Genomic DNA, 17,851 nt, shown 5'->3' on the forward strand with positions numbered 1-17,851 from the left:
CAGCTGAGACCACCCTACACTTCTATCCAGAACAGTGTGGGCGCATATGGTCAAATACTGAATCTCTAGCAATGGTACCGTGCTCATAACATAACTGGTCCTTAGGATTCTTAAAACATATCATGCAATTTAAGTAATAAAAACTATATTTCAAACTCATTCCGTATAAAAATTTGTCATATTATAAAACTCAGCCTCTGACCGTCATATACATCTCGGCTCATAGCCACTGAACATAATCTCGGCCCTCAGTCGTCATTTAAAACTTAGCTCACAGCCGCTATATCAAATCCTGGCCCCCGACCATCATATAAAACTCAACTTGCAGCTGCTATATCAAATCCCTACATTTTCACAAATAGTTCTAGTATTTCACAAACAATTCCAGTATATTCACAATCATTCCCAAATTCGGTTTTACGATAAATCATAAAATCATTCACCTGCCACACATTTTCAATATTTTAAAAATAGCCCGTAGGCAACCGAGAAACACAATATATTTAGTTAAACAAACTTTCCACCGTTCAATTTTACTCAAAATACCATATCATATATCCTAAGTTTGAAAAGTCAATTTTGAATGGTTGGTTTTTCAAAATAACAACTGAAAACATAAATATACAAATATATATATATATATATATATAGAATTTTAATCGGTTCAACTTTAATAAAACTCCTGACTTAACTTAATCCCCTCACCTGTTTATTGAGAGAATTCCTACGACGCTCGTAAAGCCCACCCGACGGCGATACGGAGCCCAAAACCCTGAAAAACACATTTCCTCAAAATAATAACCATTAAACACCCCCAAGCCCATACACCCCATTTAAAAAGTTATACGCTATATAAACAACCCATTTCTACCATTACCTTAACTTTGGGGGTGATGCCTGGAAAGACCTCGTTCAAGAATCCACTCCGCTAGACTTGTAAAGAATTTCCCCAAGATCCTCGTGGTAACCTCTGATCGTCGATTCTGGCGACAAATGGTGAAGAATCGTAGAGAGAGAGTGAGGGGCATCGATTTAAAGAGAGGAAGAGAGAGAAATATGATTTCTTAATGAAGAAGAAATGAAAAATCCTATTTATAGACCGTTGACTTGGTCGCATTCGTCGACAAAATGGTGTCTGCGTAAACGAACTACAAAAGGATGTTTGTCGATGAAAGGAGGGGTTCGTCGATAAACCCTAAGCCTGAAATTCCTCTCGACATTTCCTCATCGACGACGCCTGAACTTCATTGACGAATTGTAGAAGGGACTTCGTCAACAAAAACAGGAAATTCGTCGACGAATCCTTCTGTTTGCCCTTAAAAATTTTCCTTTATTCTTTTCTTATTTATTTCTTTATTTTCTGAGTTCGGGTTTCTACATATATAACAGTTTATTCAGAAATATTATTATGATAGATTTTACACAAAACCATGAAACAAGGATATTACAATTATTTATGAAATGTACTATATGATAACAAACTCTTGATGACCTAGTTTAGTTTTAGAGTACAGTACCATAGCTATCAGTTCAGATTAGCACCACCACACGTCTTAGATAGAATTTTGGTGAATGGATAGTCAATTGAGCAAAGAGTAGTAGTGTGCCCCCCTAGCAGTCCGGACCAAGCTGGGCAGACCAATTATACTTATAGATGAATCAGTTTTGGCTTAGCATGGTAGGCCAATCATTGCTAGGTCTCGCCTACAAGCTGCACAACCTAATCATGTGGGGGTAATACATGATAGCAACTTGTTATCCATCTAGGGAATAGTTTCAGTATTATACAGATATATCAGATGATTTACATGTATACAGAAACTTATCATGACACAGTATGTTATGTTGAAATATGATTTCTTCAGACTTATACAGAAAAGAATTACTTGATTTATCAAATACAGTTAATTATATACAACATATGTTTATAACACAATAGAACTCATGTGCCACACACTGATGTTAATCTATCCTACTTACTAAGAGGTGTCTCACCCCCAGAATTCAAACATTTTAGGAAATCCATATTGACGAGCGGAGTGAGCTCCGAGATAGAGGAGGTTTTAGTACTGCCCTAATTGCAGGGTAAGTGTTTAAGTTAGGAGATGGGTTTTGTGTGTACCTAGGATATTCTATGGTTTCTTTTTGGAGATATATATGTATATTTATGGAAACAGTAGAACTCTAGTATTGTATATGAGGACATGTTCATTATGTTTTCTACTTCATAGATAGTATGTATGTATGGACAGGTATATCCTTGGTATCCCACTTTGGGTCCGGGTTGACTTTGTTATATTTTGTGGTATCAGAGTCTATTATGTGGGAAAAAAAACTAGAATTTTCAGGTTGTGATAGTTAAGGACTTGTTGGTGCAGTAAGGTATGGTGAAGGCATTATATGGGAGGCAGCCAGAAGGCATGGACGACATGAGTTTAAAGGGATTGGAAGTGAAGGTTGTGGCGACTATCAGACTTTTTCTAACTGATGACATGATATATTGGATGAGGTATCACTGGCGGAAGTTTAGCTGAAACTGGAGAGCCGGTATATGTCCAAGTTATTGACGAACAAGTTGTATCTTAAGCAGAAACTATATGCATTTAAGATGACAAAGGGTTCAGATCAGAATCAACACATCAACGTATTTAATCAGATCATTAGTGATTTGAAACGGTTGATGTGAAGTTCAAGGATGAAGACAAGGTGTTGATGCTATTAAATTCCCTACCTACGTCGTCTACGTATGAAAATTGGTTACGATTTTGACATGGGGAAAGGAAACTCTGGAGTTGGAGGATATCATGAGTGCTTTGTTAAGTTTTCATCAGAGGAAGAAAGCTAGCGATGAGAATTCTAAAGATGAAAGGCTTATGGTGAAAGATAATTAGGATCGTGGGAGAAGCAAGTTCTAGAGTGGATCGAGTAACAATAAGGCTCGGCCCAATTCCAGGAAGAGAAATGACGTACGGTGTTTTAAGTGCGGGAAAAAGGGCATATAAAATCAGATTGTCTAGAGAGAAAGAAGAGAAATGCAGAAAATAAAGAAGGTTCATTAAAATCGACGAATATAGTGGAAGAAGGAGACTTAGGGAGTAGTGATAGTGATATGCTTTCGGTTTCATCCCGTTCAGATGGTCTCACGGATTCATGAATCTTAGATTCAGCGTGCTTTTATCACATGATGCCCAACAAAGATTGGTTCACCACTTACAGACTGATAAATTCTGGTTCTATTTTGATGGGAAATGATGCTTCATGAAAATTTATCGGAATAGGGAATATCAAAATTAGAATATTTGATGGTATGGTGATGACATTATGTGATATTAGACATATACCAGAGTTAAGGAAGAATTTGATTTCATTGGACACTTTAAATTGTAACGGGTTTAGTTTCAAGTCTGAAAGTGGAGTAATAAAGATGAGTAAAGGTGTTCCAACCATGATGAGGGACAGAAAGTATTAGATAATATCTATACATTGCTAAACACCACAGTTGTAGGTGGAGCTGCAACTGTGGAGTTTGAGTCGGATATAGCTGTCTTGTGTAGGTACCACAGTTGTAGGTGGAGCTACAACTGTGGAGTTTGAGTCGGATATAGCTGTCTTGTGGCATACGCGATTAGGGCACATGGGTGAGCGTGAAATGATGGAGTTTCATTAGATAAATCTTTTAGAGGGGGGGGGGGGGGTTCAAATCATGCAAGCCGGATTTCTGCAGGTATTGTGTGTTTGGGAAATAGAATAGGGTGCTCATTGCAGTAACTCATAAGACGGAGGGAATCTTTAATTGCATTCATGGGAAGGATAAGGATGTTTTAAAAGTACAACCAAATATTTCAAAACGTTAGTAAATTAAACCATACTTAGATAACATTATTTTATAAAATCTATTAACAATAAATTAAATGTTTAAACCTAAAAAAGAAAAACTAGTAATGCATATACGCATAAATATAAAGTATGAATAAAAAATATTATATTTAAAAAAAAAACAAGACAAAACATTTTTTGAAAAAAAAAAAAATTAAACTCAAAAAATAGAAAAGTTTACATTTATTTGAATCTAAAAAATCATTTAATTAAAAATAAAAAAAATACAATACATAATAAACACTAAATGAAAGGTGTAATCCAAAATAAAATAGTCAAATCTCTCTAACGCCCTCTAAACTTACTGTGAAGTTGATAAAATCATTTAGACAAAAAAAATAATATAACTTCTAAAATAAATTTTAGAAATAAAAATGTTGATTAAAAATATCCCAAATAGTAAAATTTAAATTTATTTGAAATTTAAAAAAAATTAATGATTGAACATTAAGTAATAATAAATAATAATTATGATGATTTAAGGTAGCAAATCACAATTTACAAAATAATGAATTTACTAATATTTTTGTTAGAAGAAGTTGCTTATTGAGATTTTATAAAATAAAAATAATATATATATATATATATATATATTCTTTAAAATTTTCAAGCAAAACACACTAGTATATGTCTCATAAAGTATGATGAAAACACGTGAATCCTTTCTTAAGTTTCAAAAATTCTATAAACTTTTCATCCGATTGGTAAAAAGATGCAGACTTACCTGAGGTTTCAAACATCCCATGAACCTTCCAAAGGTTTCTTAGAAATTAGAAAAAAAGTTTTATCCATTTAAATTCTTGTTCAATTTTTTTTATACTTAATCTAATTTTTTAATTGCTCAAAATACTCATCTTATTATCTTATAATCGCTCTATAATTACTCAAAACAAAATCAACATATCCTTCACATTTTACTAATTTTAATTAAAATTTTAAAATAAAAAAAATTAAAACATGCACAATCTAATTTAATTTTGATCCACAAATTGCTTAATCAATATCTTCCACTCGATTCAATATTCAATAATTCGATTTACTTGCTCATTGGATGCCCCTATTTCTCCGACAACCTTCTTAATTCCGAGCGTGTGAGTGCAAGCTAGATACCTTCCCCGGCGGGCCATATACTTTATAATCCCGATATTGACCTCGCGGGTTACGTGTGTGCACGAGAACGCTGGTGCGACTTTTGGGCCCCATGGAAGGCCCATTAAACAAATTAACCCATGATTGCCTGCCCGATCGCCGCGGCATTCTGGATAGATCCAAGGGCATTTTTGACCATAAAGGAAACTTCTAGACGACGCCGTTTCTCTGTTGAAATGCATCTACTAAAGCGGGCCCGATCGTTCCTGTTGCTCTCCGCATATTTTGTGAGATCTGAGAAGCGAGAACAGGGAGAACGAAGCGAAGCTGCTATGGCGTACTTCTCCAGGAGGGACGATGACGCCGACAATTACGAGTTTGACGAGTACGATCCGGCGCCTTACAACGGTGGCTACGACATCACACTCACATACGGGCGCCCTCTGGAGCCGTCCGAGGAGACCTGCTATCTCCCATCGTCGTCGTCGTCCGCCGGTGATTTCGATTACGATCGCCCCAACTACACTTCCTATTCTGAGCCCTCCGCATACGGAGACGAGGCTCTCGCTACTGAGTATAGTAGCTACGGTCGTCCGAAGCCACGGCCCGCCCCTGCCTACGGCGGTCCTCCGCCGGGAGTGTCTTATGGCGAGGAAGGGTTCGGAGGCGGAGGCGGAGGCGGTGGATATGGGTCGAAGCCTGAGCCGAATTATGGGTTCCAGCCGGGAATGAACCCGCCGTCATATGGTGGAGAAAGCGAGTTTGGATCAGGCTATGGCCGTAGGCCTGAATCGGGTGTGCCGAGTTCGGAATATGGATCTCAGTACGGTCGGAAGCCTGAATTTGAAGTGCACAATTCCGGATACGGTCGGAAGCCTGAATATGAGGAGCCAAGTTCGGAATATGGATCTGGCTATGGCGGCCGGAAGCCTGACTATGAAGAGCCCACTTCCGAATATGGATCTGGGTATGGTCGGAAGCCTGAGGTGCCTAGTTCCGAATATGGATCTGGGTACGTTCAGGATACGGGATATAAGGCACCGAGTTCGGAATATGGATCTGGGTACGGTGGGAGGACTGAATATGAAGAACCCAGTTCGGAATATGGTGCTGGTTACGGTCAGAAGCCGGGATATAGGAAGCCGAGTTCGGAATATGGATCTGGCTATGGCGGACGGACTGAATCTGACGCGCCCAGTTCAGAATATGGTTCTGGGTATGGTCGAAGGACTGAACATGAATCTGGGTATGGTCAGAGGACTGAAACTGAAGTGCCCAGTTCTGAATATGGTTCTGGGTATGGTCGGAAGACCAGTTTCGGAGAGGATCAGGATAGCGGGTACGGTAGAAGGACCGAGAGGCCTGGGCACGAGGTCTCAAGTTATGAAAGGCCAAGTTATGGGGCTTCTGAGGTGGAGGAGCCGCCTCAGAGGCAGAGCTATGGAAGACAGAGTTATGAGACTCAGGAAGAAGGGGGATATGGAAGGCCAACTTATGAGAGGCCAAGCTATGAGAGGTCTGAGGAAGAGGAGTACAGGAAACCTACTTATGAGAAGCCCAGTTATCAGAGGCGTGATGATGAAGACGAGCCTCGCAAATATGGCTATGGTGAGGAGAGCTATGGTCGCAAGAAATATGTGAGCACTTTCAATCTTTTGCTCGTTGTTATTATCCCTTTCTTCGACCTTATTTTGTGGCTTGTGATTCTCTTTTAAGTCTTGTGTGAGTACTGTATGATACTTGTTATTTATGGTGTTTCTCTTCCAACTATTGGTATAGTTTATTTTGATGTTCCTTTTGATTGCGTAGTTCAAGTGTTACTCCATTTTTGTGTTGTAATTAGATTGCAGTATTTAGATTGTCTGTAGATGAGGAGATGTTTAGTTATTTCCCCTCATTTCTTGATGCTTGCTCTACTTGGACGTTTGTTTCCTTTTGATTAATTTGACTGCTATCCTAGATTGTAATAGTTGGTACGAGTTTCTTCTTCCATAACTCTTTAATTTCTATGCCATGATTTATGATATTCATTTTTGTTGATAAGTCTATTAGTTATTATCGTAAATTGCACTAACCACCGCCCAAGATTTTGCATAATCATGTAACACCCCCTTCATTTAGAAAATTGCACTATACCCTTTTTCATCCAATATTACCTGTGGTTTTTAAGCTTTTAATAGAACAAATAAAATGCCTAATGCGCCCTAACTTCTTAAACCAATTTGCAAAGAATAATTTAATTTTTAGGATGGTTTCGCTCATGGCTTTAAAAACTGGATCAATGGTGAAGCCATGATGACGAATCAAATCATTGTGTTTTCCTGCATGTGAGCAGAGCACCTTCCATTCACCCTTCATTCCTATAATAAAAACTCTTTAAGGATGCATATATGGTGTTTAAATTGATGGAGCTGCACGTGTATCAAGTTAGAGAATCTAGTAAAACTTAGTGGGTTAGCCTGGGGCTCTCAATATTTTTAATTTGCAGTGTGGCTCCGTGCTGAGCTGAAGGAGGATGTGTTGTCAGAGGATGATGTGGCATTGTATCAGAGGGGGATGTGTGCTTCCTGAGGGAGTATGTCGCTTGCAGAGGAGGCTGGTCTAGTGTGCTTTTGCCATAGGAGGATGTTGCTGGTCTCCGGAGAAGAATGATGCTGTGCTGGCACTGTAGAAGGACCCTGTCTTGCTTTTTATTTTCTTCTAAATTTTTATTTTATAAGTCTTACCTGGTAGACCCAGGTCTGACCCTGGTGCATCAGTTCACCCCTGGTCAGCTGTTTTTTGACCCGGTTGCCCCATTTCTGAGTCTTAGGTGTCACCCTGAACGGGCAGGCACCTGGTTCTGTTTGAGCCTGGAACTGGCTGGTCTGGTCTGAACTTAAAACAATGGTTCGCTTACATCACGATTTGCATAATTTAGCTTTACCTCCCTAATTTTATAGGTTCGGGTAACAAATTGCCCTTGAAGGAGTTGTTTAGCATGTTAACCTTTTGTTTTGTTTTGTTTCGTTTATTTATTTATTTTTGGATAAAAGAAGACATTATTAATTATAAAATGATAACCAGACAACATGAATTTAGAGAATAAGGACGTCCTTCCCAGGAAAGTAGATACAGGATGAAACTATGTTACAGCAAAGAAAACAGAGAAAACAGAAAGACACAACGGTAGCCATTACAAAAGCGCTGCCCTTCAGTCTCTTATGAGGTCTGACAGTGATAGACCTTGAAAGAATTGTGAGGAGCAGGTTCCGCCAAAGAGGGGTGCAGAAGTACACTATCTCAAAAAGGCTGTGAACAGTTTGACTGGCCTTTAAAGAACCTAGCATTGCTCTCCATCCATAAGGTCCAAATAATGGTGGAAATAGCTGCACCCCAAAGGGCTCTATCATTTCTCTTCTTTCCAAATCCCAGAAGTTAAACAAGAGCAGCTCTGCTCCTTTCTTGGAGACACCCACTCTTCCCGCACTAGTGAAAGGGGCTTTCCAAAGCTGTGATGCCACTCTGCAATGCATGAAGAGGTGTGTGTTCTTTTCGTTTCTTTCACAACGCATAATACACAAGTTAGGATTGAGAGCCTTATGAGACCACCTCCTCTGAAGCAAATTGTGCATGTTAATCCTTGCCAAGATCGTGATCTAGACAAAAGCTTGAATCTTCCCAGGCTCCTTTGCCACCAAAGGATATGGTTCCAAGGGAAAAAAGTCTGGCATGAGAGTTTCAAAAGGCGAGGGAGAAGATTTAAATGGCAGAAGATGTTAGTTTCTTTAATGGCTAAAATGCCCTCCTAAGAAGTAAGAGCCAAGAGAACCTGAGTGTCAGTTTCTAGCAAGTGTCAGGCACTGAAATGTGTTTGGTACAGCCTGACACATGTTTGAAATTAAATTAATTTATTTTATTTTAACATGGATTTGACATTACCCAATACGGTCCAGCACCCATCTCCAACAAAGCTCTGACTTGAATCTATGGTTCTAAGGTGTCAAATGTGCCACCTTTTGTTTTTCTCCGATTCTTTCCATCCTCTCATTCTCCTAACACGGCAGAGTTGGATAAGCAGTCATAAAGTTGTCGAACATCTCAAGATACCAATGGGCCATGTCCTTCCAATGAAAAGGAACATCCCACAGGACCCCGTTATGTGATTTATGCAAAAATGAGTCCATTAACTCGTTTTAAAACCTAATCTGTTAGAATAAAACAGGAAACTTAAGTTTTAAAGGGGAATCACTCTTGCCAGCGGATGACAAATTCTCTGTTTCCCATTTTCACCAAAGATGTGGTTAACAAAATGCACCCATCTTTTCCTTGTATATTCTCCTAACCCTGTCCCAGAAGGTTCCCTCCTCTCCTTTGTTATCTGCCCATTACGTTGATCTTTGGTACACTCTTTTTTCCCCTTCACAAACATTTCCTCAACATTCTTGCTGCCCACAATGGTGGTTTAACCATTTTACACCTCACCAAATTGAACTTGAATGCCTCTCCTCTACATGTTCCAAATCAAAATTAAGGCTGAGCATTCGGTTGGTATGGCTTAATTCAGTTTAATTTCTGAATTAACTGAAAATTTTGGTTGCCGTTATTGTAACCAAACTTATCATATCTCATAATTTTCAAACAGAAAATTTGATTGCTATTTGGCTCATTAACCCAAAAGTTAGCCTAAGACTTTAGGTGCAAAAAAAAATAAATTTGACTACTCGAATAGTGCCCGAGAATATTTGGCTCCAAATAATTTTTATTACTGGGAAAAAAAGGGCAGGCACCTTAAGCCCATATGGGTGTGTTTGTTTTGGAGGTTGAGTTTTTGTATGATTGGACTAGCTTGTTTACTGCACAGGATATCATCCTATTGCATGTTTTTCTTGCCATCTATTAGAGATAGGATACAGCATAGATGGAATTTGTTTCTTATCTTTTTGTTTTTACTCCTTTTAACTCCCTTAGGGTGAGCTGGCTTGTGGGAGCGGACTGGCAAGCTCTAGCCCATGCGAGGGGTCTGAGAAGCCACATCCTACCCTGTCTGATCCTTTTGTCCTTAAATATAACTTTTAGCAGTTAGCAGGAGCTCCAAATAAGTGATGAGACCCCACAGCACACCCCAACACTTTAGCAAGCCTTTATCATTCAATTCTTAACCCTTTTGGAGTAGAACTGCTCTTCCACAAAACGAAGCAATATGCACTTCAAATTTATTATTTCATCTAACTCCTCAGTACAACAACAACAGCAACAACAACAACAATAATCATCATCCTCTTGTCATCTGCCAAAAAGCAATAGAAGACCAAAATGAAGAGGAAAGGGGAGAGAGGTTCCTTGCCTAAGCCCTTGGAAAAATGAAAAAGCCTGCTGATGTCCTGTTCAAAAGAATGGAAAATATGCGTGTTGAAATACACTTCCACATCTGCTTTCTCCACCTTGATTGAACCCATCATTTCCAAAACATAAATGAGAAATTGTAGCAAATGTGATTGCAGGCTTTACCCCTGTCAAACTTACAAATCATTCTAAAAGCACCATTTCAGTTTATTTTTGCTACCTCTTTGGGGTAAGAGCCGTATCTAGGATTTTCCTACTTGGCACAAAGGCTTATACATTTAACAATGATTTATAGAGGAATCCTCCTAACTAATGGCTGAAAATCCTTGATATAAGTGCCTCCACTCTTTTCTGGAACCAAATAAGCCACAAAGATGTTATTCAAGCTTTTAGTAAATTCTCCCATCTCTTTCGGAAACTTTGAGAATATCTTTGCTTAAGCATCCTTGGTTTTCTTGAAAAGAGTGAATCTAGGAACACAAGGGGCTCCAATCTTTTTTAGAATCAAAGCCACAAAGGTTCTATTCAAGTTGTTAACAAAGTCCCCTATCTTATAAAAGTGAGTAAAAACCTTGAGAAGATCCTCTTTTTGCGATCCCCTATTCTCTTACAAAAAGCCATAAGTGAATCCATGGGGACATGGTCCATTGCCCCCTTTATACTCCTTGAAAGCTTCCAACACCACTTAAGTGGCCCTTTCAACCACTTCGTTAAATTTTGATGAATCCCATTCCTTCAACTAGAGGTATCTGTCTCACCCATTATGGATAAAGCTATTTACGTAATTTACGTCTAGTACCTTTCACCTTCTTTTCCTCTTCAACCACCATCATCTAGTAATCATCATTTTCTTCCTTAACAAGTGGCCTTTTCAACTTCCTTTATATTGAAGCTTAGTAACTCAATCTTAAGTTGGTTTATTTAAGATAGTAATTCTTTCATAAAAAAATTCATTTCAATTTATTTTCTTTTATGTTTAGTATGTGTTTCTTTTACACACCACCATTCAAATAATTTTTTTTCTCATTAAAATTACACATTTGCATATTGTAAGTTCTTGCAATTTAATTTATTTATTATTTTTCTTGCAACAAATTTGGAGACATAAATATGTTCTATTGATATGCATTTTTGTTCTTGGTTGATAGATGAATGTTCTATTGTATTGCTTTGTATTAGTGATTTACTAGTTTAAACAAGTAGTGAGAAGTGAGAACTAGCAAATGTATGCTGCTTCTTGCCAATAGCAAGTAGGTAACCAAGATGATATCCAATACTTGCAGCATATCTTGTAATTAAAATTGATTTAAATTTACTAAAAATAATTTACAGTAATAATATGTGGGATTCTGGGATCAAAAATCATGTGTATATGCTCTTAACAAGTTTGCTAATGTAGAAATGAATTTGGATGTGCTCTGTGGCCCATTATGTTACATCCACAATGGCTGACAGTTCCCATAACACAGACTGCTATGTTGTTTTAATACCATCTGCTTTGTTAATGAAGTTAAATTTATATGATTGTTTGCTGTTCTGTGGAAAAATTGTGTTTTTTCCTCCTTTAACCCATAGATTTCTAGACTTCTATCTCCATAGAATTTCCTCCCAATCACATTAGAAAATCCTTCTTTGCTGATCTTGTATCACAATCCTTGTTTGACGAAGAAGGAATGTTTTGCTTAAAGAACCCTCTAATAATGGTTTTGAGCAAAGAAGAGCAGCTCACATGCTATATTTTGGAATTAGCCCTCTTGAGGAGATGGCATTTTGCCCTTGTTCCTTCCTGGGCCTGACATTGCCCCCCACCCCCCACCACAAAACAGGAAAAGCCTGTAAAGGGCTTTCTCTTTTCCTCCCAGTGGGAGGCTTCATTTTCATCTTGGCAAAATTCATGCCTGTCTATTGGAAGGAGCCCACCACAATGGTTCAGACAAAAAGGTCAGGGACCTAGCCATGAGACCATCTGCATTGTCCCCTACCTCCCTTGCGTTTGCGGTCTTCAGATAGCTGCTACTTCTTTTGTAAACAAAAGATCCCTACAGTATTACTCTTACGATTTGGGCAAAATCCCTCTATCTCCAGTCAGACTATTCTTATACTCCACCTCCTTACGTTGCACTAACCTGTCTGGAATTTGGCATGAACAGATCGCAAATCTCATTCCGGTATTTGTAGAGATTCCACTACCCATTAGCCATGAAGCTAGCTGGGGCGTTGCCATATTCACCCCTGTAGCAGTATAATTTCAACATCTTCCAACTTTGTTTCATATCTGTAACAATGTGAAGGTTCTGTTTTCTCTCAACCTTCATTGTGGTTGTCAAACTAGAAATTTTGCCGTACATGGAGAAGTCATTTGCTTGCTTCCACTGCCAACCAAAGTGAGGATGATTGACTTGGTTATTCTCAAACAATCCTCACCTTGCACTTCCAACGCCTGGTTCAATGGCCAATAACCTCAGCGAAGCTTCTTCTCATCCTCTCCTACTTTTTGTATGAATCTCCTTTGAAACTTAAAACTCAGCCAACCTTTCATATGATGTGCCGAGCTCAAATTCAATTTTGAGGCTTGATTATTGATGAGCAAAGCCTAAATATTTCTGTCCTTTCGACTTGATGTAGACTATATTTTGCACTTTGTTGGCGTCTATAGGTTAGGGCCTGTTTAGTTGTGGAAAACAGTTTTAGCAGTTTTGTTTTGATTTTCAGTTGCATCAATAACCACAGAAATGTCAACTTATTTTCCTGTTATCTAACATTTTTATAGAGAAGTTGGAGAACACATTTTTATTGTTTTCATGTTTTTCCATGAGAATGTTTGAAAACTGGAAAATAAGCTGGATTTTTTTGTAATTCTTTGGGAATGGAAATGGAAAATGAAAGATGGAAAAATGATCACAACTATATGGATTCTTAAATACTTGTGATAAAAATGAATAAGAGGGAAAGTCAGATTCCCATCTTTTGCAGGAAATTCCTTAGAATTTCTTGTTTTATTTTTTTCGGGACTTCCACCTCAAAGGAATCTTATGCTAATTTTAATTCTAAATCTACCTCTTCATGATAGGCATGTGGAATTACTAAGATCAAAAACACAAACTAAGAATAATGCTCCTAAGGTGATGAGTTGAATCTGCATTTGTTTTTGCATGTCCTTTCTCCGTGCACATTTGTTGAGACTTTTGTGTTTTTTGGAAGCATTGGGTTTTTCCTTTGAAAAGCCTTTTTCTTTTAGTTTTGATGTTTTAAGGTCTTTTGGTTACAAAAAGGAGGGGAAATTAATTGGGAGAGTCTAGGGAATTTCCAAATATAATAGGTGTACATCAAGGATCTGTTTTTAGCCGTTATAATTTCTCTCTAGCGAGATGAACTTACTAAGAGTACCTAAAATGAGGTTCCATGGTGTATGTTGTTTGCGTATGATATTGTCTTGATTGATGAAACATTGGCATCTTATATTGATGGGTTTTGCATTACCCAAATTCTTTGCTTGGAGGATTTTTTCAAGGGATAACACGAGGAACAGAGCACATCAAACATCTCTTGAACTAATCATGATACTAGGATTAGTACCCTCATCCTCTCCTAGCTTTTTCTGAGCCATGAAAGCAGCATTAGTTTTAGTGGGAATTGTGTTGTTTTCAAATGTGTTCCAACCATTCAGGAGGATTCCATTAAATGAATGATCTCATGGTTCATTAAAGCTTGGAGAGTTATTGCAAAAAATTTTAAAGAAGCCTGGGAGAAAAACATTCCTGAGAAGACATTTGCTCCTCAATCTTGCATCTCCTGTCTTATCATTAGATCCATAATATTTCTGACCTAGGTTAGCATTTCCTCAAAAAGTGCCTTGAGTTTCTGAAGTGTTTCCCTATTTTGGATTCTTATTATACACATTTACTTTTGTATAGATTTTTGTCATTGCCTTTCTGATCTAGGTCGTTATTCCTTAATATGTGCCACGTTTTTCAAGTTTTATCCAACTTTGAGACAACATGCTTGTGGAGAACATTTTTATTTTCCATTTCCAGTTTTTCAAATAGCTACAAAAATGCCACCTTGTTTGCAATTTTCCGAAATTTTAGAGAAAAGTTGGAAAGTATCTTTTTTATTGATATATATATATATATATATATATATATATATATATATATATATATATATATATATATATAGTAAATTGGAGAAGTTGGCATGTTTGTGATTATGAAGAATTCTGGAAATGGAAAATGAGAACTGTTTTCTAAAATTAAACAGGCCTTTAATTCTTGTTGTGTGTATATATGTTTTATGTATGTCAATTCTGTGGTGCATTCACCTTTGGTTTGCTTGGTGGAACTGGTGCTGCTCCACTCGAACTCTTTTTTTTTTTTTCTTGTACCAAGGGGAGGTAAGGTGAGAGCATTTTGGTGGTGGGCTATTAGAAAAGATGATGGTTTGAGGTCCTGCGATTTTCTTGTGAGATGGTTGATGGGTGGTCAAAGCCTTCTCTTACAACTGTGTTGGAGGTCAAGTAAGAAATGGAGAGAACAAGCTGTCTTCCCTTTCTTAATATATATGCATTAGGATTCATGGGTGGCAGTGAGAGAAGCCATTGGTTCACGGGTGTGATGGTAAGAAAAACCGTTTGATTGCATTTTATGTTGGTTTGGGTATATTGTTAGATTTGAATTTCTCAGTGTTATATTTGTCCTTAAGAAGATATATTGGTAAATGTTACATGGGAAAACTCGAGAATTCAAACCTGGGCAAAGACTCAAAAGTTTCATTTACGTGTTTGGCCAGACAAATACCTGACCTGAACGTATAAATATAAGGGGGCTGGTATTATAGCTCCATTATTGGAGAACTATTTCATTTATGGACATCATTTATGGCAAATGAAGGTGGTTAAGACAAAAAACATTTTTATATATACACAGCTACTTAGCTACTAATTTCCGTATCTGGTTAACATCTGTCATCTGATCACATTTATGATACTGGCAGGGAGACAACTCTGATGATGACGATGAGAAGAAGAAACATCATCATAAGCACCATCACCGCAAGCACTATGATGATTGAGAAGAATGCAGGCTTGCTTTATGAAATGGGATCATGCCTCTTTAGCTACTAAATAAAGGTTGAAGGCATGCCATCCCTTTTATTGATGCTAGTATTGTTTCTGCATTATGTTTATGCGGTGCGTCTCTATAATGTATGAACCCCTATGGCATTGATGCTGATGCTGGTGTTCTTGTGTTTCTTAATAAAACCCCTAACATTTGGGTGGGTTTGTTCTCTTGCATGCATTTCCTATGAAGAATGTTGCTTTGTATTTTCCTATATACCTTACAAATGGGAGTCTGCAGGTCTAAATAAAATCAAAATCAGAACATTTATTCTGTCTTCAGGGGACGATGAATGTTGGATTTGAAGTAATTTGAATTTAAATAAAATTTAATATAAAATTATATTGAATGTTGTTTAAATTTGCACAAGTTCAAGGAGAAGGCAAGTTTCTGTGAATTTCCTGCGCATTGTGTGGGCAGTCGCTTCAAATGTGCCAGAGGAACTCGAAGTGTGCAGGAAATTTCAGTGGGCACAATTGTTGAGGAACTGGTCATTGGCTGGTCTCTTATGTCCTCTAAGCAGGCGGCGCATTCTTGACTGCGGCCAATTGCAGCTTTTCAAAGAGCAATTGCTCAAAACAGATTCAAAAGGAGTTTTTTTTTTTTTTGTTTTTCACATTTAAAAAAAAAATATATATATATATATTAAATAATACTTCATTTAAAAAAATAATTCTTAACATGACTCTACGTAATCTCGCCGCGAAATTTAAATAGGATTTGACCTTCGTGGGTTGCTTTTGGTGTTTGTTGTCTCTTTCTCTTTCTACAAAAAGGCAGTGTATGGGGTAGACACTAGACATACACTTAATTTCTCTTAATTAAATTTGCCGGAGGCTGCCTCTATCAGGATCTCTGTTCGGATCTGTCGACCGACACGAATGCGCACTGTTCGAAAAGACTAACAATCCACAGCCTCTGAAAGACTAACAATCCACAGCCTCAGAAAATTGTTGTTCCTCTCTCAGATTCACCGGGTCTGGTGACGGAGGCTTGCAGTTGCTTCTCTGAGATTTGTCGTTCGGGTCCGACGACGGAGGCTCATAGTCTCGAGCGAAAGCTAGGGTACAAATGATTATGAAAACTCAGGGAACCCATCGTTGCAGAGACACAGGGAAATCGCCCACTGCCAAATGAATGAGGATGTCACACGTAAACAAACTCATCTAAATTGCAAAATCTTTGACACTTAATTTCTCTTAATTATAATTAAAGAGACAATTTGTATTAACACAAATCAAATTTTACATTTTGCTCGTGTTACTTCGTGCCCCTAAGTTCACCATTAGAACAACCCCAAAAAAAAAAAGAACCTACAGAGTAATTAATAAGTTTAAAAAAAAAATTTTTTTTTTTTATAAATATTTTATTGCTATAAATAAAAATTTTTGGGCGGGAAAAAAAAAGACTGAAGTGAAGGTAAGGTGGTGTACTGGTATGTGTGTGTGTTTCTTTTTCTTGGTTATGAAACTAGGCGGAATGGTTGGGGATGGGATCATCGTCTTCTGCCTCGTCGTGCGTGGAGAGTGGGAAGCAAGTGTCTTCGCCGCCGGTGCTCCACAGAAAATGAGCGTAATTGGCTGCGTAGTAAGTGTTGGTGGGGTCGGCAGATATGGCCTCCCGGTACATCTCCTCCTCTGCCCTGCATTTCCACCAAATTCAACTTCAATTCCATCTCCATATTTGAATATAGAAGCTTTGTTTTAAACGCTATTGGGATTTGAGAGTTACATATACATATATACATATATATATATATATACATATATATATATATATATATATATATATATATATATATAAAATTTGAAGTACCTGTCGTAATCGCGAGTAACCAAACCTAAATTTAAGGTTAATTAAATTTAGCAAATAAATTGCTACTGGGAGGGATCAACGGCTTGAAGACGAGGTGGCGCGAAATCGGAGGTAGAGGTGGCTACAGCGGCAAAAAACGAAAGAGTCTGAGTGAGAGGTTGGCGATGCGGTAGAGGATGAAAGCCTTAGTTAGGGCTGCCATCAAAGGACGTGTGAGGCAGAGAGGAGCTTTGTGTGGCTCTCTGTGCGGATGGCTCGGCGATGCACTCTCTCTCTCTCTCTCTCTCTCTCTCTCCCTCTCTTGCTTCTCGAGTTCGAATCTTCCTTGGCCTCTAGGTCTTTGGCCCGCCAGCTCTTGGCGTGTTTGGTGACACTTGGGAACGGGATACGTAGAGCCACTGGTGTTGGGATAAATTACAGATTCACCGTCGTTGGTCGCTGTGGAGGAGAAAAAACACGCCGGGAGAGGGAAAAAAACTCCATGCAAATGTCCATGCAAATCTTGGAGCAGCGAGATTTGTTAAATTTTGCTACACCATTCAGCGAGATTACCATTTAAATTTCGCTGGACTAAGCAACGAGATTACGTCAGAGTCATTCTGAAAATTATTTTCCCTAATAGAATATTA

At 38.1% G+C, this 17,851-nt stretch overlaps 1 protein-coding gene across 1 annotated transcript; it reads left to right on the top strand.

Annotated features, from left to right (window-relative positions):
• The first annotated feature begins 5,134 nt into the window (after positions 1-5,134).
• Positions 5,135-15,577, top strand: LOC131162101 (uncharacterized protein At5g39570-like). Its single transcript, XM_058118264.1, has 2 exons — positions 5,135-6,602; positions 15,283-15,577. Exons 1-2 carry the CDS (start codon positions 5,202-5,204, stop codon positions 15,358-15,360), a joined length of 1,479 nt encoding a protein of 492 aa, XP_057974247.1. The 5' UTR covers positions 5,135-5,201; the 3' UTR covers positions 15,361-15,577.
• The last annotated feature ends 2,274 nt before the right edge of the window (positions 15,578-17,851 follow it).

Source organism: Malania oleifera, chromosome 1, assembly GCF_029873635.1.
Source record: "Malania oleifera isolate guangnan ecotype guangnan chromosome 1, ASM2987363v1, whole genome shotgun sequence".
Classification (NCBI taxonomy): Eukaryota; Viridiplantae; Streptophyta; class Magnoliopsida; order Santalales; family Ximeniaceae; genus Malania; species Malania oleifera.

Coding starts and splice junctions, on each gene's coding strand:
- LOC131162101 (XM_058118264.1), top strand. CDS start 5,202: ATGCATCTACTAAAGCGGGCCCGATCGTTCCTGTTGCTCTCCGCATAT. Junction 6,603..15,282: donor GCTATGGTCGCAAGAAATAT/GTGAGCACTTTC, acceptor TGATACTGGCAG/GGAGACAACTCTGATGATGA.